This window comes from Pinus tabuliformis, chromosome 9, assembly GCF_031772625.1.
Source record: "Pinus tabuliformis cultivar Carrire ecotype Pingquan chromosome 9, CPIR1, whole genome shotgun sequence".
In the NCBI taxonomy this organism is placed as follows: domain Eukaryota; kingdom Viridiplantae; phylum Streptophyta; class Pinopsida; order Pinales; family Pinaceae; genus Pinus; species Pinus tabuliformis.
Genome location: NC_142307.1, coordinates 3,641,462 through 3,663,970, shown reverse-complemented (window position 1 = coordinate 3,663,970; position 22,509 = coordinate 3,641,462). Strand labels below are relative to the sequence as shown.

The 22,509-nt window shown below is 40.6% G+C and overlaps 1 protein-coding gene across 1 annotated transcript in view; it reads left to right on the top strand.

The window, feature by feature from the left end:
- Window positions 1-20,850, top strand: part of LOC149146823 (putative ribosome biogenesis protein RLP24) — a 33,089-nt gene extending 12,239 nt beyond the window's left edge. Inside the window, exons 2-4 of the mRNA XM_089441634.1 lie at window positions 19,400-19,482; window positions 19,808-19,944; window positions 20,363-20,850. Coding sequence (XP_089297760.1) covers window positions 19,400-19,482; window positions 19,808-19,944; window positions 20,363-20,549 — 407 coding nt within the window. The 3' untranslated portion in view covers window positions 20,550-20,850. The remainder of the gene's footprint in view (window positions 1-19,399; window positions 19,483-19,807; window positions 19,945-20,362) is intronic.
- The last annotated feature ends 1,659 nt before the right edge of the window (window positions 20,851-22,509 follow it).

Sequence of the window (22,509 nt, the reverse complement as noted above, 5' to 3'; positions counted from 1 at the left end):
CCTTGTGTCTGTATGAACTGCAGGGGTCGATGGTATGTGTGGATGACCATGTCCTTCCCCACAATATGATGCTTCCATTGTCGGCAGACCTGCACAATGGAATACATCTCTTTGTCATAGGTGTGATACTTTCAGACTATGTCTGAAAGCATCTCATTGTGATATGTCAAGAACTACACCAATAGCATAGTCGTAGGCATTTGTCTCGATCTCAAATGGTTCCTGTAGGTCTGGTAATGTGAGTATTGGTGCAAAGTAGAGGTGATGCTTCAACTCGACAAATGCTTTCTATTGGGATTCAAACCAAAAGAACTTTGCTTTCGCTCCTCTTTTGGTGACTTGACTCAAAGGGCAAGTGATATGAGAGAAACCCAACACAAACCTGTGGTAGAAGTTGGCAAGACCCAGAAAGCTGTGGAGCTCTGTTAGAGTGATTGGGGCTGGCCAATCCTGAATGACTTGTATTTTGGCTGGGTCCACATGCACACCCCGCTAATCAATGATGTACCCCAGTTATTGAACCCGGGTCATACCAAAAGTGCATTTCTCCAAATTGGCACACAACTTGTGTTGCTGCAGGGTTTGGAGGATCTGTCGAATATGGTGGAGATGCTCTTACCAACTCTGGCTGAAGATCAGAATGTCATCCAAATACACCACCAAAAATGAGTTGGCGAAGGGTCGCAAGATGTCATCCATCAGCCTCGTGAAGGTTGCGGGGGCATTCGTCAACCCGAAAGGCATGACCAACCATCCGAAAAGGCCCTTCTTGGTTTTGAAGGCAGTCTTCCACACATCAGAGGGTTTGATCGATACCTGGTGATTAACTGACTTCAAGTCAATCTTGTTGAAATATTTGTCTCCCTTGAGCTAGTCCAAAAGGTCATCAATCCGTGAGATTGGATACCTATTTCGGATAGTGATTTTGTTTAGTGTCGAATAGTCAATAGAGTCTCTAGGTCTCGTCTTTATTCTGTACTAACACAATCGAGCTCCCACAGGATGATGAACTTGGCCTAATGTGCCTTTTTTGCAACAGTTCCTGAATTTGCCTCTTGATTTCATCGTTCTCTAGAACCGAGCATCGATATATGGGTCCATTGGATAGCGGGGCGCCCGGGGTTAGATCAATGGACTGCTTGACCTGACAGTGTAGAGGTACTCCTGTGGGTGAGGTGAAGATGTTACTTTACTCCACAACGTTGTCCACCTGCTACTGCCATGCGGAGAACCCTATCTGGAGGCTGTGGCCACAATCTTCTTCTTGCCCTGAGGGCAAATCATAAGGAAAACAAATTTCCTGGTCTGGGAAATGATCTTACTTCATTGCTTCGCAGTGATCAAAGAAATTGCAGTAGGCAGAGCTACTTCCAATATCCTGTACAACTTATTGGCCAAAGTAATAATAACAGTGCGAGGCCTAGACTCATATACAACATGCCGCTTCCACAAGTATGGTTGGCCTAATAATATATCACAAACTTCAAGAGGAGCAACATCACACAGTACCTCATCCGTGAAGGGCTTGATGTTGTAGGGAAGGCGACATTGTTGGCTGACGCAGAGATCTCGCCCTTGGTGAAGCTACCTGATGGTGTACGACTGCTGGTGTGGTGTGGTCGGTAGGCCCAATCACTTCATGACCCTTTGCTGAAATGAGGTTCTTTTGGCTCTCGCTATTGACAATGAATTGCAATGGAGAAGCCTTCACCCACATCTGTGAGTAGAAGAGTTGCTCCCCCTCCTCTGGATCTTCGGGCTCATCCTTCTGGATCTTGGTGCTGGCAACGGTGGCACTAGGCTTCGCATTGATAACTTGCTTCCCTTTGTCATTCCCCTTGTCGATTTCTGACTCAGAGTTGGAACATGCATTTGTTTCGGAAGCCTTCAGCTTGACCACTAGTGATTGTTGGCTCGACACTGTGTCCTTCTTTGCCTTCGTGGTGTTGTTCTTTGCTTGCGGCTTCAGCGGGTTGTATTGGGTCGCCCTGCCTTTGCTTTGTCCTTTGTTTTGCGGTTTGGGGTCGCCTTTCCATTTCTTTAGATTTGCAGAACTAAAGTCTTGCTTCTTCGGTTTAAATTTCTACTCGATCTTGACAACGTATCGATAGGGAGCGCCAAGCGAGGAGATGTCCAGGACTCCATCTCATCCTGGATGTACTTGTGTAGAAAACTGCTGTACTTGAGCACCAAATGCCGCTCAGAATCCTTGATACCCAACTTCGTGCGAAGGGTGTGGAAAACACTTGTGAACTCCAACACATCTTGGTCCCTTCCATGTCGTAGCGTGGTCCACTTTATGTATTTATCTTCATAGCTCCCGACAAGGTAATATTGTTCCCTGATGGCGGCTCAGAAAGAATTCCAAGTGGGTGCGTGATCCGGATATAAACAAAAACGCAACAAATTACAGAGATAACCATAGATACAGATATGCAGCGGAAATAATACTTCACTTCATTAATGTAAAATACTGAAATATGCCTACAAACAGAAATGGAAATAAACCAGCTAGGGCGATGGTAGCTTATCTCTGAGAAGAGATGTGGCAGCTACATGCTTCTGAACTGTGTTACAATGAGGCTCGAAGGGCTATTTATTGTTGAGAAATAACGGAAAACCCTTCACATCCCAAAACCTAATCCTAGAGGATGAAACACCAAATTGTGGGCCTCGTCTTGGGTAAGTTGGTGCATCAACTTCCTGGGGTCGTAACTTTGGCACCCAATCTTTGTTTGACGCGTACAATAGCTCGTTAGAAAGATCTATACGAGCACTACAACTTTGGGAAGAGCAACATCGGTCCATGGACTCATGTTGCTCCCAAATTTCCCAAAAAACATCGTTTAGGGCCTCAAAACGGCTCCGAAAGTTCAGGACCCGAAAAATTGCTAAAAATAGTAAATTGTGCTACAATTACGGAAACTGAAAAACTAAAAGAGACAATTGTGGGGGTCAAAGTGGGTAGGTGGGTGGTCACCAACATCCACCTAGATCATTCCTCCCCCCTTAGGAAGCAATGGTCCCCATTGCGTTGAGTTCCTCCATCTGTTGAACTTGGTCCCTGGTGCGTTGTTCTGCAATCTCTGATGTGTCCAGTAATGGTGGGAAGCATGGTCGACAACGGTCCACATTGAACACTTGGTGCAAGTGAAGGAATGGGGGAATGTTGTGCTCCAAAGCATTATTTCCCACAACCTTGGTAATGGTATAAGGACCATGTCGGCATGGTCGAAGCTTCTGATGGGCTCTTGTAAGGCGTTCTTTCTGCAGATGAAACCAGACTTTGTTTCCCACCTTAAGTTTGTGTGGTACCCCTATGGGTGAGGAGAAATTGTTCCTGTGTTCTTTCATGACCGTATCCCTCTACTGCTGTTGCTGCGTGGAGGAACCCTTCGCGTGGGTTATGGATGTGGTGATGATCTTCCCCTTACTTTGGGAGCGAACCAGACAGGAAATGATTCCCTGGTTTGGGAGATGATCTTGCTGCATTTCTTAGTAGTGATCAAAGAGGTGGTGGTAGGTGGGGCTACCTTTGGTATACTGTATAATGAATTACACAAAGAAATAATGACACTGTGAGGCCTTGACTCATACACAACATGTCGCCTCCACAAGTATGGCTGGCCTAATAATACATCACAAACATCAAGAGGTGCAACATCACACAATACTTCATTTGTAAAGGGCTTGACGTTGTAGGGAAGGCGACACTGCTAGCAAACTCGGAGATCTCGTCCTTGGTGAAGCCACTCGATACTGTATGGTTGAAGTGTGGTGTAGTTGGTAGGCCCAACCGCTTCATGATCTCTGCTGAAATGAGGTTCTTCTGGCTCCCACTGTCAACAATGAATTGCAACGGTGAACCCTTCACCCACTTTTGTGAGTGGAAAAGACGCTCCCCCTCCTCTGGGTCTTCGGGCTCATTCTTCTGGATCTTGGCGGTACAACAATGACACTGGGCTCTGCATCAATGATCTGCTTCCCTTTTCCATTCCCCTTGTCGGGTTTTGACTCAGGGTCGGAACATGCATCTGATTCTGAAGCCTTCAACTCGGCCACCAGCCACTGCTTGGTCCGACACTCACTTGTGTTGTGAGTGGGGCTCTTATGGAACTCACAACACTTTCCTGTGTCCTTTGACTTTGTGGTGTTGTTCTTGTATTGTGGCTTTGACGGGTTGTCTTGGGTCACCCCACCTTGGCTTTGTCCTTTGGTCTTCAGATTCACAGACCCAAAGTCTCACTTCTTCTGTTTAAACTTCTGCTCGATTTTGATAGCGTATCAGTACGTTGTGCCGAGCGAGGAGATGTTCAGGAACTCCATCTCTTCCTGGATGTATCTTTGTAGGCAGCCGTGGTATTTGAGTACCAAATGTAGCTCATAGTCCTTGATACCCAACTGTGTGCGAACGGTATGAAAAATGTTTGTGAACTCCAGCACATCTTGGTCCCTTCCTTGCCGCAGCGTGGTCCACTTTATGTATTTGTCCTCATAGCGTTTGACAAGGTAGTACTGCTCCTTGATGGCATCCAGGAATGAATTCCAAGTGGGTGCAGTTGAGAACAGTGAGCCCGTACTTTCATCCTTATACTCGCAGTAGGTTTCCCACCAGTCCTTGACGTGGGGGGCTGCTTTGAGAAGAGCGAAAACAATCTTTAATCGACTTGAAAATTCATGAGCAGAAAAATACCCTTCTAGCAAATTTAACCATTTATCTACGACATCTGTGTCCATTTGACCCTCGAAGAGGGGGATTTCAAAATTAACTTATACCTTAAAGGGTGTGGCGTTTCCAGAGCAGCTATTGGAAGCTGATGTGTCGCCTTTGGATAGTCGCTGAAGGATCTGGGCAAAGCTGTCCATCATCGCGTTCCTTGTCGCTCGAGGGCTTCTTCGAGCAAGATTTGATAGGATCTCCTGCCCCCTAGTCTTTCTATCATCTTCCATGGGAGGCCGTCGGGATTTGCGAGGCTGGTCCTGCAAAGGTTCGACTAGTTCAAACCCTAACTCCTTATATCTCGACCTCATTGGGGATATGCAAAGAAAAACAAAGAAAAAGCAGACCGCTCTGATACCACTGATCCGAATTTAAACAGGAACACAACAAATTACAGAGATAACCATAAATACAGAGATGCAATGGAAATAATACTTCACTTCATTAATGCAAAATACTGAAATATGCTTACAAACAGAAATGGAAATAAACCAGCTAGGGCGATGGTAGCTTATCTCTGAGAAGAGATGTGGCGGCTACATGCCTTTGAACTATGTTACAATGAGGCTCGAAGGCCTATTTATGGTTGAGAAACAATGGAAAACCCTTCACATCCCAAAACCTAACCCTAGAAGATGAAACGCCAAATTGTGGGCCTTGTCTTGGGTAAGTTGGTACATCAACTTCCTGGGGTTGTAACTTTGACACCCGATCTTCGTTTGACGCATAGAATAGCTCATTAGAAAGATCTATTCGAGCACTACAACTTTGGGAAGAGCGGCATTGGTCAATGGACCCATGATGCTTCTATATTTTCCAAAAAACGTTGTTTAGGGCCTCAAAATGGATCCAGAAGTTCAGGACCTGAAAAACTGCTAAAAATAGTAAATTGTGCTACAATTACAGAAACTGAAAAACTAAAAGAGATAGTTGTGGGGGTCCAAGTGGGATAGGTGGGTGGCCACCAACATCCACCTGGATCAGTGCGGCTGAAAATAGTGAGGATTCCCTCTCATCCTTTTGTTCACAGTAGGTTTCCCACTAGTCCTTGACATGTGGGGCGTCTTTGAGGAGTGCAAAAGTAATATTTTCCCGATTGGAAAATTTTTTAATTGAAAATATCCTTCCAACCGATTTAACCATCTATCTACGGCGTCTGCATCTATCTGGCCTTCAAATATGGGAATGTCAAAGTTAACTTGTACCTTAAAAGGAGTGGTGCCTCCATAGTGGTTGCTGGATGAAGATGCATTTCCTGTGGGTAGCCGCCGAAGGATCTGGGCAAAGTTATCCATCATCACTTTTCTTTGTCGCTTGAGGGCTTCTTCGAGCAATATTTTGAAAGGATCTTCTGCCCCTGCGTTTTTCTTTTTTCTTCTGGCATGGGAGGTCCTTGGGGTTTGCGAGGCTAGTCTTGCTAATGTTCAACCAGTTCGAGCCCTAACTCCTTATACCCTGACCTCATTGGGGACATGCAAAGAAAAACAGAGAAAGCGCAAACCACTGATCTGGACTTATGCAGGAATGCAACAAAATACAGAGATACACATAAATAAAGAGATGTAGCAGAAATAAAACTTCATTTCATTAATATCAAAGAACTGAAATATGCTTACATACAGAAATGGAAATAAACTAGCTCGGGCAATGGTAGCTTAATTCTGAGAAGAGATGTGGCAGCTACATACCTTAGAACTGTGTTGCATTGAGGCTCAAGGACCTTTTTATTATTAAACAACAAGGGAAAACCCTAAACAGCCAAACCCCTAACCCCAATAGATGGAACGACAAGAGTTTGTGGGTCCCGTTGGGGTTAGTTCGGCATCCAACTTCTCGGGGTCGTAACTTGGTCATATTATCTCTGTTTGGCGCGTACGATACCTCGTTGGAAATATCTCTCCAATTACTATAAGATTTGCGGCAAGCCCTTGTCTACTGCTATGGGCCTATTGTGGACCTCAAAACAATGTCATTTAGGGGGTCAAAATTGCTCTGGAAGTTCAGGACCCGAAAAACTGCTAAAAATAGTAAATGCTGCTATAAACAAGGAAACTGATGAAACTAACTAGAGGTCTAGGTGGAATAGGTGGGTGGCCACCAATATCCACCTGGATCAACAATGAGCTACTTAACTGGGATCATTGAGTTGAAAGATTAGCTAGTTGTCGTTGGAACATAGATTGATTAGGAGTTAGTGTCCATTTCTTTCAATAAACTTGTTCCTTCCTAGTTGCCTTTTGTTTAAGGTGTTTGTACTCTTGAGAACTTGCTAAAGTTCACAAAGCTTTGGATTGATATTGTGCATGGAAAAGTTAGATTGTAGTCTTGTTTAGGGCAACAATGGGAAGTAAATGTAATTAATCTCATTAGGAAGACGAAGAAGGGTAGCGAGAAAGGCTATAAGCAGTAGGAAGGTACAGATACAAGAAAGGTGGACTTCAGTAAGGTGATGTGTTTTCGATGTCATGGGGTGGAGATACCAACACATCTATTAAATGAGGGAAAGACAATGAAATAAGTTGCAACTGGGATTATATTGGGTGTAGATAAGATAAATGTATTAATGTCAAAAGGATGACCACAAAAGTAGATTAATGGGACTGTTTTAGGTACAATGTTGTAAGTGAGAGTGCTAAAGTGAAACCTATATAAGACAAAACTAGGAAATGAAAGAGCATTCTAATCTCAAACCCTAGAAGACCATCTCCAAAGAATGCAGCGCCAGTCTAGGAGAAAGATGTATAAGATGAGTGGCTTAATTAGCCTATGGTACCAAGTGTAAGTGGCAATATTGGACCACTCGAGCTCTCACAACCTTCGAGGCTGAATGGCGAAAACTTAGCATATATGTTTTGCTATAAGAATAGTAGGGTGAGGAGCTCAAGAGCAAACTATTTGGTTGCTTAGAAGGAAAGGTCCATTGTTGAGGTTTGGAAGATTCAATGGGCCAATGTATTGTTTGTTGGAATGAGGATTTTGGTTTGGTGTTATTGCTAGGATCTCATTGAGATGGTAATAGAGCCCTATGTCCTCAATGATCTGGAATCATCTATCTCCATCTGCCACTAGGTGCCTAGATTTGGGAGCACCGTTAAAAAGGAAGTAATTTGTCAAGTAGGTGTTGATCTCTAGAGTGGATGTGACTGAAGGATGGAAGCGGAGAGACGAAGAGTGTCTTGCATATATAAGGCCAAACATTTTGGATCGAGGTACCTAAAGAATTGGCCAAGTGTTTGTATATTGTGGAGAAGAGAGTGGAATTGTCCTCATATCTCATAATAAACTAGTTAATGGAAGATGAAATGCTCCTCTATCTCTACTTCATGGAGATAGCACAACTGGTAGATCCTGTTCGAGCAACTAATTTGGTGCTTAGTCTCGATTTGTAATATATGAGACCATTCTAAAGTCGCCCAGGGGTGTCCAAACAACGTGCCTCTAATGGGGAGATGTACAAGGGGTTGAATAATAAGTCCATCTCTCATAGCCATGAAGTGCTTTGCATAGAAGTCCATATTTGGATGTAACCCACCTTGAGGGTTGATCCAAGTGACCCTCACGTTGCTTGTGGATGCCCCCTCTAGTGATCATGTCCAACTCTTATTTGCTAGGTAGACGGTGACTAGGTGTGTTCAAGGCATATCTAAAAGAGAGGAGACATTCAATCGTATTGCCAAAAGATGCTAAGAGATCGAAGACACTAGCATACTAGCATAGAGAATGGGCCATATAAGGATAAGATAAGATTATTTGATTAATGTCATCGAGTGACCACAAGAGTAGGTCAATGGGACTAGAAGATACATCTGGTGTAAATACAAAACATGTTGGAGTGCAAATGCAACTCCATTGTAACTCCAAAGCTAAAAAGACTAGAAATATGACTAAAGATAAGACTAGAATGAAATAAAGTTACAATAAGAGAATGTAAAAAATCACATGAAATGACCAAAAAATGAGAAATATAGACTATGTTTGCTACTGGATTGTGTAACTCTAAAGAAGTAAAGGGGAGCTAAAAATGAGCTCAATGAGGGCAGCATCTCTCGGATCCGATGATTGATGGTGAGGGGGGTGAGCCTCTCCTTGTTCGGGTCCTTTGGAACCATAGGGAAATCCAATTGTATGGCCTTGAGTGGGAGTAGAGGAGTGAAAGTTACCCCTAACATCTAGGTTGAAAGGAAGAAGCTACTGATGATTCTTTGTCTGTTATGCTGTGGCTAGGAGGAGGTTTGGTGGGCGGGAGGCACCCTGTGCTGTCTATGTCTCAAACCATTCCCTTTGACTCTTGGAGGATAGGTCGACTAAGGCATGGTACTGCATCTCCAAGTTGGTTTCTGTTAATTTTAGACAACAATGGTATGTTCTATGCTTTAGAGCAATTTTACTTAAATTTCGTTACTAGCCCAATACCAATATCCAGATCAGAAATCACATCAACATGATAGTAAAATGCAGATTGAACATAAAAATAAACAGTAGAAGACAAGCCAAGACAAGAGGACACAAGATGTGGCACCAGCTCATCAGTCCTAATGTGCTGGAGCCTTATTGCTCCTTGTTGTACCATATCTCAGATAAAGTGGCACCTGATATCTATATGCTTAGAGCGATCATGAAATATAGGATTCTCTGATAATCAGATCCCACTCTGGTTGTCGTAGAGGGTCACGATGGTATCCAACACATGTCCAAACAGCGCACTGAAGAGCTTCCTCAACCAGACAGCTTCACAGGAGGCCATACTAGCAGCTATGTATTCGACTTCAATGGTGCTCAAGGCAACCAATTTCTGCTTCTTGCTCATCCAGGATATCGAAGTAGAACCCAAAGAAAAATAGCATCCAGAAGTGTTGTTGCGATCCACCAAACTACCAGCCCAATCAACATCAGAATAACCATGCAGCCTCACATCTGCGACAATATCTCTCAGTCCATGAGTGGTTGTGCCCCAAATATATCTCAGAAGATTCTTGGCACCAATCCAATGCATTTGATGAGGCTCAACCATATATTGGCTCAATGTGTTAACTGTAAAACATAAGTCCGGACAGGAGTTCACCAAGAACATTAGTGCTCCAATAATCATAAGCATTTCCTTATTCAGGTTTGATGCCACTACCACATAACTTCTTAAAGTTAAGTTCCATCGGGGTAGTCACAGGCTTGCAGTCTACCGTCCCAAATCTTTCCAATATCTTCACAACATATTTTCCTTGTGATAGGATAATTCCACCTAGCTTTTGCCAAACCTCCAACCCTATGAAGTAGTGCATCGATCCTAGGTCCTTCATCTCAAATTTAGAAGCCAACTCCGTCTTACATTTGTGAATGAGAGGGTCTGCACCAGTCAGAAAGAGGTCGTCCACATAAAGTACCAGAATGAGAGGTTTATCATTTTCAACCTGAAGTAAAGGTTCGGATCGACTTCACTTCTAGTGAATCTCAACTTCATCAGATAGCTATCAATCCTCTCATACCAAGCTCGGGGTGCTTGCTTCAAACCATAAAGAGATTTCTTCAACTTGCATACATGAGATTCTCGGTCATGAACCTCAAACCCCTCGGGTTCTTCCACATAGACTTCCTCTTTGATCAAACCATGCAAGAAAGTAGTCTTGACATCCATTTGATGTAAGTTCCATCCTTGCGAGGCAACAATGGCTATGATCGAGTGGATGGTGGTGTATCGGGCAACAGGTACAAATATATCATCATAATCTACACCTTCCTTTTGAGAGAAGCCTCGAGCAACAAAGTGAGCCTTGAACTTTTCTGCACTTTCATCGGTTCCATGCTTGATTTTGTAGAGCCACTTAGAGGTGACAACCAATTTGTCCTGGGGTCTAGGGACCACATCCCAGACATCATTCTTCATAATTGACTCGTATTCTTCATTCATAGCAACTTTCCATACGTGTTGCTTCACGACTTTTTCAAATGATGAAGGCTCATTTTGAATGATAGTGCTCATGATGGTCAAGTATCCTCGATACCTGTTCAACTTCTTGCTTTCATAGAAAGTCCCCCTTGGTGCAATATGTCTCTCGGCATCTTCGAGAGTCTCCCTAAGCCATGAGGGTCTCCTCTTGGAGGAGGAGGGCTTTTGAGGAGGAGGATCAATAGGATCCATAGGTTCATCAATATCAGAGATTGTTTCATCTTCTTTTGCACCCTGTTTTCTGGTGTCAACTTCTTTGCCCTTCCTTGGGATAGAAAGGTTGTTGACCTTTCTGAGGGCTATATCTTCGTCGAAGGTGACATCATGACTTATCTCAACTTTCCTTTGACCAGCCACATAAATTCTATATCCCTTAGAATTTTCACTATACCCCACAAAGACTCCTTTCTTCCCAAATGCACCCAATTTGCTTCTTTTATCTTTCGGCACATGAAAATATACGGGGCTTCTGAAAATTCTAAAATTAGAGACATCGGGTTTCTTACCAGTGAACATTTCTTCAGGAGCCTTGGAGTTCGATGCTTGATGAGGGCATCGGTTTTGAACATACACGACAGTATTTTCAGCTTCAACCCATAGGAACTTCGGAAGCCCTTGATCATGAAGCATGGCACGAACAACTTCTACAATAGTGCAATTATTCCTTTCAGCCACGCCATTTTTCTCGGGAGTGTATGGCATTGTAGTCTCTCTCTTAATGCTAGCTTCTCTGCAATAATCTTGGAATTCATTGGATTCGAACTCGATCTCATTATCAGTTCTCAATATCTTGATTTTCGATCAAGGCTTTGAAGTGTTGGAACCAGGTGAACACTTCATCCTTCTTTTTCAAAAAGTAGATCCAGGTCTTGCGAGAATAATCATCTGTAAAGGTGAAATAATATAAGTATCCTCCCAAAGCGTTTACGGGCATCATACCAGATATGTCAAAGTGGATCAATTGCAATATATCTGTGGTCTTGCTATTACTTGAAGGGAATGGTCCCCTTGTAAGCTTTCCTTCGGCACATCTCAAACATACACCTTCATGCTCTACTTTGAATTTGGGCATACTTGTCACCATCTGTCTCACACCGGGTAGGGCCTTATAATGAAAATGGGCAAACCTCCGGTGCCATAGTTCAGATTGTAGAGATGTGTCACGAGACATGGCTCCCAATGGACTTCCTCCAACTTGATACAAAGTGTCAACCTTGAACCCAAGAGTAAAAGCATCTTTAAAATTTCTTTTCCAAACACGTACCTTTCCATCGATGAATGCCACCTTGAATCCTTTGTCTTCCATTGCAGAAATGGACAACAGGTTCTTCTCGAGATCAAGTACATATAGTACTTCTTGTAAATGAATAGTGTTACCTTGATTCAATTGAAGGGTAACATTCCCTACTCCCTTCACGGGATAGGTGGCATTGTCTCCAAGGATGATATCCAAGTTTGTCTCCTTTTCTATCAGATTAGAGAGAGCTTCCTTGTACCCGGTGAAGTGCCTTGAGGCACCACTATCAATTAGCCAATTCCCCAAAGTGTCCATTGGAGGGGTAGTGGAGAGGGCTGGTATAAGATAGTACTCCTTTTGCTTATTGTTAACAACATTTGATTCTTTTCCTGGAGTTCCTTGCTTTCTTGGAGGGTCGACCATTTCTTTGATATCCCACATTCCTTTTTCCCTTGCCATTGAACCTGCCATTCCTTTGATCGTTGTTGTTGAAGTTGCCCCTGGAATGATTGTGATCATCATCATGCGATGTGTCCCTTCTATTTGGACACTCCCTTGCATACTGGCCAAACATATTGCAAACAAAGCACTCGCCCTTCCTTCCTCCCTTAGAAAGCGGAGAATGTAGTGGGGTTGCTTTTATTAGAAGGCATTTCTTGTTCCGCCATTCTTGTTTCATCTTGAATGCATATCGACGTCAATTCTTCAAACCCTAGAATTTGATCATTGTTGAGTATGGTGGTTTTAAATACATACCACTCAGGTGGGAGTCCTCCAAGGGTGGTGAGAGTAAGTTCCTTGTCAGGAATGACTTCTCCAATCGAAAGTAGATCATTCTTGATCTTAGTGATCCTTAAGAAGTAGGATTGAATATCCTCGTCCTTGCCCTTCATAATATCCTTTAACTTATTTTTGAGAAATAAAATTTGATTAGCATTACAAACTTGAACATGCTAATCAACTCGTCGTAGATTTCCTTGGAGGTCTTCAATTCGGAGATGTAGGCCACTAGATGCTTGTCAATGGAATCTCTGATAATATTCTTTGCTTTGACTTCACCCCTATTGTAATTGGTCTTCGCAGCAGTTGGTGCATTTGGAGGAGGCTCAAGGATTTTACCCTTCACATAATCCATCACTTCTTGTTCTTCCAAGGTCAAATCGAGAAACATCTTCCATCCATGATAGTCAGATTTATCATGGAGCTTGTCTTCAGCCGAGAAGTGGGATGGGGAACCCATAGAGCCTTTTGTCCTTGTCCAACTGTCTTTGGTGATCGCTCTTTCACTCTTGCTTGGGCTTTGTCTTCACCTTAGCTCTGTTACCATGTTAATTTTAGACAATAATGATATGTTTTATGCTTTAGAGCAATTTTACTTCAATTTCTTTATTAGCCCAATATCAATATCTAGATTGGCAATCACATCAACATGATTGTAAAATGCAGATAGAACATAAACATAAATAGTAGAAGACAAGCCAAGACAAGAGGACACAAGATGTGGCACCAGCCAGGAACAAACCACAATGTAGGGAAACCCTTGATCAATTTTTCTTATATTCTTCAATAGTTCAGCAGAGAGAGAGATAGTACAATTTACAAATCTGATAATTTATGACAACAGCAAAAGAGCCCTAACCAGAAAAGTCAACGCTGGTCAACAGGACAGATTTGACCCTCAATTTAGCTTGGTCAAACCCAGTCAACTTCAGCCTGCAACAGCAAGTCTAATCAACCTAAAATAGTCCGAAAAAGTCTAGTAAAAACTGGTCAATGAAAGTCAACCCTGTGGCCAGCCCTAGTACAGCCAACGTTGGTCAAAACAGAGGTCCCAGATCTGCGGCCTGCTAGGACAGAGATTCCTCACCCAAACTGAAGTCAAAACAGGTCAATGCATCAAGTCAACGCAGTCAAATAGCCTCCCAGCAGTTCTGTCAACGTAGCAAACAGAGTTCTGTCCTTTCCTTCGCATGTGTGAGACAGAAGACTGTCTAGAAATGCATACCCAGTCAGACGAGGAGAGAGAATGTGAGTGAATGAGTGATGTCCAAATGAGGATGAGGCATCATGAATTTATAGGGAAGTGTTGAGGATAAATAGACATGACTGTTGGGCTTCTGAGCCTACATGAGATCGCTGGCCAACCTTGACAATTTGTCCATAATATAAATAAATTCATATCTTCATTTGTACATGTCAGAATCGGATGATCTTTAGATCAATCCTATACCTCTCGGAGAGAGGAATCCAAGAAAAATATCAGCTGTCATAAATAAGATGACCCATGTGAAGTTTGGACCTAGTTGCCAATTTTAACAGTTTCAAAAATACATGTATGTCTCGTAAAAGGTGGGGGGGGGGGGGGGGTTGTGGTGAACCTTGAGGTCTCACCCTTCTCCCAATTGCCAGAGAACTCACGGATGCAATGGATTCTAATGATCAATAAGCCAAGTAAGAGTATCACTCCTGTCCCTTTGCCATATCAGCGAAACTCGGAATGTAGTGTAATAGTGAGATGATGCCAAATATTATCCCAAATTAAAAGGTATGAGCTCTAAACTTTGCAAGGATGATGGGTTGGGGGATTGACTATGAAGCAGAGAACTTTAATATACGCAGATATATATATATATATATATATATATATATATATATTTTATTAAAGAGATGAAATTACAGATGATGTCTTTTACAATGGGGTTTCCTGGCTTAAATACTGCCACGGGCACCCTTTGGGGAAAGGGCATGATCTTCTTACCATTAGCTACCATTAGCTACCATCACTTTCATGTTTGGTAAGGGAAACGAAAAGATATTGAGTCTCTTTGCCACGGTTGCATCTAAAAAATTGTGTGTGCTTCCAGAGTCGACGACAACCACTACGTTGTTCTTCTTTATGTGTCCTTTTAACTTTAAGGTCTGAGGTTGTGATATACCTGTCATAGCTGATAATGATACTTGTGGAATACTTCCATCATCTAGTTCTGGTGAGAATTCTGGGGCGTCTTCTGTGTCTTCTACGTCATAATCTTCACTGTTTGAATCATTGGTTGCTTCACAATTATATAGGTTCTTTGGTTCTTTTCCTTTAGCACATCTATGTTTGGGGTCCCACTTCTCACCACAGCGTTTACATTTACCCTCTTTTATCCTTTGCATTTCCACATTAGATTTTCCATCTTCACGACGATATGGTGGAACATATCTTGTATTATTTGAGTCCACATACTGAGTTATCCTTCGTCTTGCATAAGCTTTTTCCGCTGTTGACCAAAATATTGGTTCGGATTTCTTTTCGGTTGTTTTTGCTTTTCGTCTTGCTACTTCTATAGATGTAATGTCATGCATCTCAAGTTCTGCTTGTAAATGGGTTTTGAGTCCCGAGATGTATGACTGAATTAGACGAGATTCTGATAACCCAGGTACTCGTGTTACTAAGGTCTCCCATTCTTGAGTGTATTCATCAACACTTCCTTTTTGTCGTAGTTTGATGAGTTTTGAAAAGAACTCTTCTTCCTTTACACCTTGGAATCTTTTGAAGAATGCATCTTTAAATTTCCTCCAGCTAATGACATGTGTTGTCTTTTTCCACCATATATACCAGTTATATGCTTCTCCCTCCATTTTCATGGATGCATGTCTGAGCTTTTCGTCATCGTCAGTGATGTCATATATCTCAAAGTATTCTTCTGCTTTATTTATCCATGCAACATTGTTTTTTTCGTTTCCATCGAATTTAGGCATCTCGACTTTTGCCCGTCGCTGGTATGTTGCTACTGGTTGAGCAAAAAAAGGGTGTTGATTGGTAAAGTTATCCCAGAGTTGCTTGTTTGTAAAGGCTGTGTTACTCGCTTCTTGGTGGGGTGTCACTGATTTTTTTGGGGATTCAACTTTGTCATGAGAGTCTGTGGACTTAGTTGAATCTGACGAAATGTGTTCTTGATTCTCTTCACCTTCTTTTAGTAGTTGTTCGGGTGTACAATTCGACCTTTTACACAGACTTTTCAGCATTGATAAGACCTCTCTGATCCCTGCTTCTGTCTGGACATGGTAATTTTCCATCTTTATTTCTATTCGATTCGTCGTATCTTGAAGATTTTTTATTTTGTCTGCTTGCTCCCCAAGCTTGCTCTCGACGTCATTTAATCTTTTACTAACTTCGTCGTGGTTGTTATTTATCTTATGCTCTGCGTCAACCAATTTTTTCTGGAAATCCGCCATTGTCATTGTCGACATTGAGCGGGTTTGCGGGGGCGTGTATTTATTTGCCAGCTAAAATATTTTTCCTCCCCCTTTTTTTTATCTAAAATAAATTTTATACATATAACTTTTAATTAATTAAAATAAATTTAATTAATTAAATTCTATATATATATAACTTTTTAATTAATTAAAATAATTTTAATTAATTAAATTAACTTATATATATATATATATATATAACTTATAACTAAATTAAAGTTATATGTTATAAAATTTATAATATATATTATATATAATTTATATATATTTATATTATATATATATATATATATATATATATAAATTAACCGTTATATATATAATTTGCCAATATAAATATATATTATATATATTATATATTTCTACGCTGAACAGTCACGTTGACTGACAGAACCTTTGACCTTTCAAAAAAATTACAATTTAGGGAATATCACCGCAGCTTTTAACCTTGCCTACGGATCAAATTGCGGATCGATGGAATGGCGGTAGCCAACAAGAGTGCAACGACCCACGCAGTAGTCAGAACGACCCACGCGGAAGTTTAACCAGAATACGTAGGGTCGGTTGGAAAGGGACGATGAACAACGCGACGGACGTGACACAGTTCAACGGCACTCAAAAAATCGGCGACGGTTATAGCGGATTATAGTGGAACAGCGGCTAGGGGGTCTGGCATATGGTCGACGAATGGCATATGGTGAACGATACAGCGTAACACAGCAGAGAATTGACCGTGGAGGATAAGGCGAACAGCAATGGAACCAAATTCCTGAAATGTCGAACTTGGCTCTGATACCAATGAAGCAGAGAACTTTAAGATACGCAGAAATTATATATATATATATATATATATATATATATTATTAAAGAGATGAAATTACAGATGATGTCTTTTACAATGGGGTTTCCTGGCTTAAACACTGCCACGGGCACCCTTTGGGGAAAGGGCATGATCTTATGATCGTGCCCTTTCGTCTAATTAATCCTAAAATTAAATGATAAATCTAAAATTAAAGACTAACTAATTTTTTACATAACAGACTACTTGCGGCAAAGGAGGATGATTTGTGCTCTCTGTTGAAAACCAATTTGACCCTAGTAACTCGGGACCCCACACCTTAGAACTATATAGGACAATGAGTCAAACTAGAGTATTTAGGAGACAACTTGGATGATATGTTGTAGAAGTGGTTCTAGAAACAGTGTCTTTGAGGAAGGGCAATAGAACCATAACCTTTGTTGATTCGAGGTTGGAGTGCACGACATGGGCTGAAATGAGGTCCTATGAAGAGTACACCCTGTTGGAAACACTGAGAGGGGGGGTGAATCAGTATTTCCTTCAATAGTTAATTTTTTAACTTTACAGAGCATTAATTAAGATTAGCATTATATCAAACATAAATCAATATTACATCTCATGAACAATAAACAACACCATTCAAGTTTCAACAATGCATGACAATGAAGACTGTAGACACAAGATTTTTAGGTGGAAACCCTTCCTTGAGAAAAACCACCGACGCTTCTTGAATCTTAATATTTGTCTTCAATAAAATCACATCAATATTTTTAGCTCCAACTGAAAGAGGCTCTAAAGCCCTAGTTTACAGGCTCCAATTTGAAGGACACCCCAATGCCCTAGTTCACCAGCTGTAACTGGAAGTTCTGAAATTTCTTTAAATGCACCAACTAGAAATTATTCTCCTAACTGATTAGCAATTTATTTGATTACGACAAATACCAAATAATTCACTGATGCATTTTTCACAAATAAAATAAGCTTCAGAAGTAAAATCAGGAACTGAAAGATAGATGCACAGATAAAAATTTGACACAATTATTTTGGATTGAAAAGTCTGCGGGAAAACCCCAAAGGGAAAACCGGTGAAAATTATACCCAGCAACATACTTATAAATTGTTGGCACTGACATACCTGAATTCTCAAAAGAAACAAAAATCATAAAAACAGAAAATAAAATCTGATTTATCTTGTTGAAATCTGTTCTCTATATTTTTTATTTTCTTATTATAACTTTACTTCAAAATCAAGGTGCATGGATGCTTAGATTTGAGAATATTCATGAACATACTTAAGAGAACTAAAATAAAACTTTGGTACTTTTATACACAGATTTTCTAGCAAGAAATAAAACTGAAAACAACAAAATTAAAAATCGGTTTTAGATGTTCCCAGGCTTTGCATTATAGCACAGCGTAGTGTGACTCTGGGGACCCAATGCAGAATCTGAGCCTGATGAAAATTCAAGTGCAATAGCGACTATCACTAATTTCTGAACATGATAATTACTTCTGATGTTTTATGTGTCTTCTTATAGCATTAACAACTTCTTCGTCAAACAAATATACTTCAGAAATTCAACCATACAAGAATAAGAAAAGTAGAGATCGCAATGCGTAGAATGGACACAATGTTTACACTGGGAAAACCCACTTGGGGTAAAAACCCAGCAATTTTTTCCTTAGATAATCAATTCAACAAGAGAGATCGAAATCATAGACAAACTGGCCAAGATGGTCCAACAAGTTCCAAGTCAATGCTCCACAAAATTCCAAGTCAAAACATCCACAAACTGTCCACAAATGCTCTTGGTCAAGGTCTGCTACAAGTCTGTACTAGGGTTGAATTTTGACCTCTTTAGCTGCCACAGAAAAACTCGCACTTCACCTCAGAAACTTCGAATTCCACCTCTCAAAATCAACACAGAAACTCGGACTGATCTTGGCTTTCTGTAGTCACTTGAGCGAGGGCAGATAGATGACTTGTTCTTCTTTTTAGCCTCCTTATCTTCTTGTCTTCCTTCGCTAGAGAACAGAGATATACGTGTAACACTTTTGATCTGAACTGCCTTTTGGATGGAGGACGAATGAGCTACCTATAGGCTTTTTGAAGGAGGAATGGGTGTCTCCTTGGGCAGGTCGACATGATCATACGAGGGCTGACTTGGACAACTTGTGGAGCCATAAATCAACAATAAATTCAGTTTTTCTTTTCATAAAGTCACGATGAACATGCCTTTTTACATTTGACAAATACATGAGCATGACGAACATGCTAGACAAATAATAATTTTATTGTTTCAAGGAAACCAATGATAAAAATATAATTTATGAAGATTGACCATAGCTACAAAAATTCAACAGAGTCGTCAAAAAAGGCCATATCGTTTAATATTTCCAGTTTCTTCCTAGCTTGTTACAATTCAATCAATGTTTATCTCTTTACTTCTCTCTTTGCAGATATTCCGGTTTTGCCGTTCCACCCGCGAAAGGTGAAGTGGACCAAAGCATACAGAAAGCTACATGGAAAAGAGCTTACTAAGGTATCTTTCAGGTTTCTTTTGAGCATTTGACAAGTTTGCCCATGTTGTGCCACAATTCTCATCCTAAATTGTAAAACAGATCACTAGTTCATCAGTGGTTGGCCTCTTTGGACTAAGATAACTACTAGACAATAAAGTTTGAGATTGGTCAATTTTGTGACAATAGTAGTTTTCTTATCAATTTTGAAGAACAAAAGTAAAACCATTTCATTTGTCAGGCCATACCAAATGCTCAAGACCATATTTGGATATGGATGGAGCTAGTTTGATGAGATGATTGGACATGGGAAATTTTCAATTAATGGTGTTGTTTTGAAACAAACAGGACACAACGTTTGAGTTTGAGAGAAGAAGAAACAGGCCTGAGAGATATGATAGAAATGTTTTTCAAAATACCTTGAAGGCCATCAAGAAGATTGAGGAAGTTCATATTAGCAGGGAGGCCAAATTATGGGAGAACAGGTTTGTCTCTTCTCAATAACTTCCCTTATAGAGGAGTTAAAGGTTAATAACTGAAATTAGCTATTTGGTTATGTCTGATTGTTTTGCTTATAATTTCTTTGTCCAAATACATTAGAACTGGTATATACCATTGGTCCATTCTCAAATCTTACCTTCTTTTGGGTGATACTTTTTCCCATCTCTAACTATGCCTGTGGTGCTCTTCTGTGATGTCCTTCGTTCTAATATTTCTTAATATCAGTCTACTTGTGGCTATATCTAAGCTAGGGTGGATAGAAATAAACTCAAAAACATGATCGAATGTTTGACATTAGCTGCAATATTAAATGAGTCAACTAGAATGTTGGGCATGCTTTTATTTTTTTCTTCTTCTGATCGTTTCAAAATGATGTGTTGCTTTTCTTTTTCTTGGTTATAGGATGAAGGGCAATAAAGCTAAACAAATTAAAGAGGATGCTAGAGAATTGGAGCAGGGTATTCATTTGGTCAAAGCTCCGCTTGCTATGCAAGAAGAGCCTGGGCTTACATTGCCAACAAAGGCAGAGAAGATGAAAGTTGAAGTTTCCATCTCTAAGCAGCAAAAAGAACATTCCATGGAGGGGTAAAATGTACATGTGAAGCAGACTCAAAGCATCTATCTATTTTGTAACAGTACCTTGAAAATGTAACTAGGCTACAATATAAGTTGTTTCCTTGTCGTGCTCTGTTATTCTGGTTTTTCTATCAGTAGTCTGGGGATAGAAGCTGCGGCTACCCCTCAAAACAGTCTATACCATGCTTATGAATTCTATTTGAATTCAGGGCAACAATTTTAATATGCTGTGACAATTCTGTAGTCGTTTAAACATTGAAGTATTTGACTATCACTGAACTTCTTAATAATCACAATTTTGACTATCCATCTCATATTTGCTGCTTAGTTCTTTGTTCTTTTGGATGAGGACACGTTTATAACAGGAAATAGAAATAGAATAATCTGCTGCGTGGAAAAAAGTGGAAACTTTTATTAACACATTAAAATACTATACAAAATTCTTCCCCATGGTTGATAATTTAAACTATCGCAAAGCTATCTATCAGTACATACAAACTCAGTCTTTATAACACAAACTGTACTAAGCCAATTTAAAGCACGAAGTTCAAACTAATTCAACCAAAACAAGTTAAACAGGAAGTGGACGACTGAACTTAGACTCAATAAGTCTTTGTAAGGGAAGGAAGATTGGTAGGCATAGATTGGTAGGCATAATCATCCAAGTGAGCACTGGATAAATTACAGATGTTAGGATTTCTTTTCATCCACTCCATATTCTTCAGAATATTCATTCGGGAAGTGCTCATAATTTTATTGGCCACTTACTCTTCCTTTATTTTCCGCTCAACTTTAAACATGTGTGCTTGCCTGGCCTACAGTCCATTTTGTCTCCATTGCCTTGATCTTCAACTTAAGTGTCCGGGTTACTACAAGAATGCCCTCCTTAGTACCTTACGTTGGATATAACATCCATAGATATCCTCTGTAGCCTCCTGGCATCCAAGTCATTGGGCAATTGTTAACATTATTTATTCCGCTTCTACTCGGTGTCTTGAACTCCCTTTCACAGTATCAATGCTTGTATATGGTTCATTTCCCTGTTTTCAAATTCTTTCTGTTCCTAAGAATCATCGGATTTTATCAGCTAAAGAGCTTTTGGAGAAAGTTTGTAGAGCTTCACTGTCTGATCTTTTTGGTTTGTGGTTCTGGTGTTTTAACTCCCCTCCGCTGCAATCATCCTCCATGATTATTAATGATTATCATTTTTATAATTTAATTATTGCCCTTTTTCCAATCACTAAATGATTATTTCTCAATTCAGGGGACTATTGTTTGGCAGAAACTGTGCTGCGGTGCCATTACTTTATACTATTGCTTTTAATTCTACTGAGCCGTGAACTGAAATTTTCTACCATCGACATAGAGTTAGTCTTCTCCTTCCCCCTCTCCCAAGAGGGTTTAATTAATTAATGACCAATAAATCCATTCATCTGCCTGTTTTTCTGTTAGCATTCCACTGACATAAGAGCTAATCTTCTCCTTTCCCCTCTCCCAAGTGTGGGTTTAACCTAATTTAGGGCCAATAAATCCATTCATTTGCTTGTTTTTCTGTGAGCATTCCATTATCTTGAGACATTTCAAACTGATTTGTTGTAAAATCTTTGAGTGCTTTGCTTATGCCAGTGTTTATTCTCCTTTATTCTCATATTTCTTTGCCCTCTTATTAGCTCTCTTGCTGACTGACTTTCAATTCCCTTTGGACTCGTGGATTCATAAATCCCCTTTATGGGCAGATTTCCAATCCTAAGACGGTTTGTAATTCTGCTCTCTTTAGGCTTTCTCAAATCCTATGCAAGGGTTAACGGTCGCTGGCTTCTTTCTATTATAGATGGCCCCTCCAGCAACTACTGTTTTTTAATTTTGTTACGAGGTTCCATCAGAGCTTACCGTATTCATCATCCTCCTCCCTCGTCTCTGGCCCCATTACGAGCTTCTATGATAGCTTACCATATTTATCATCCTCCGTCATC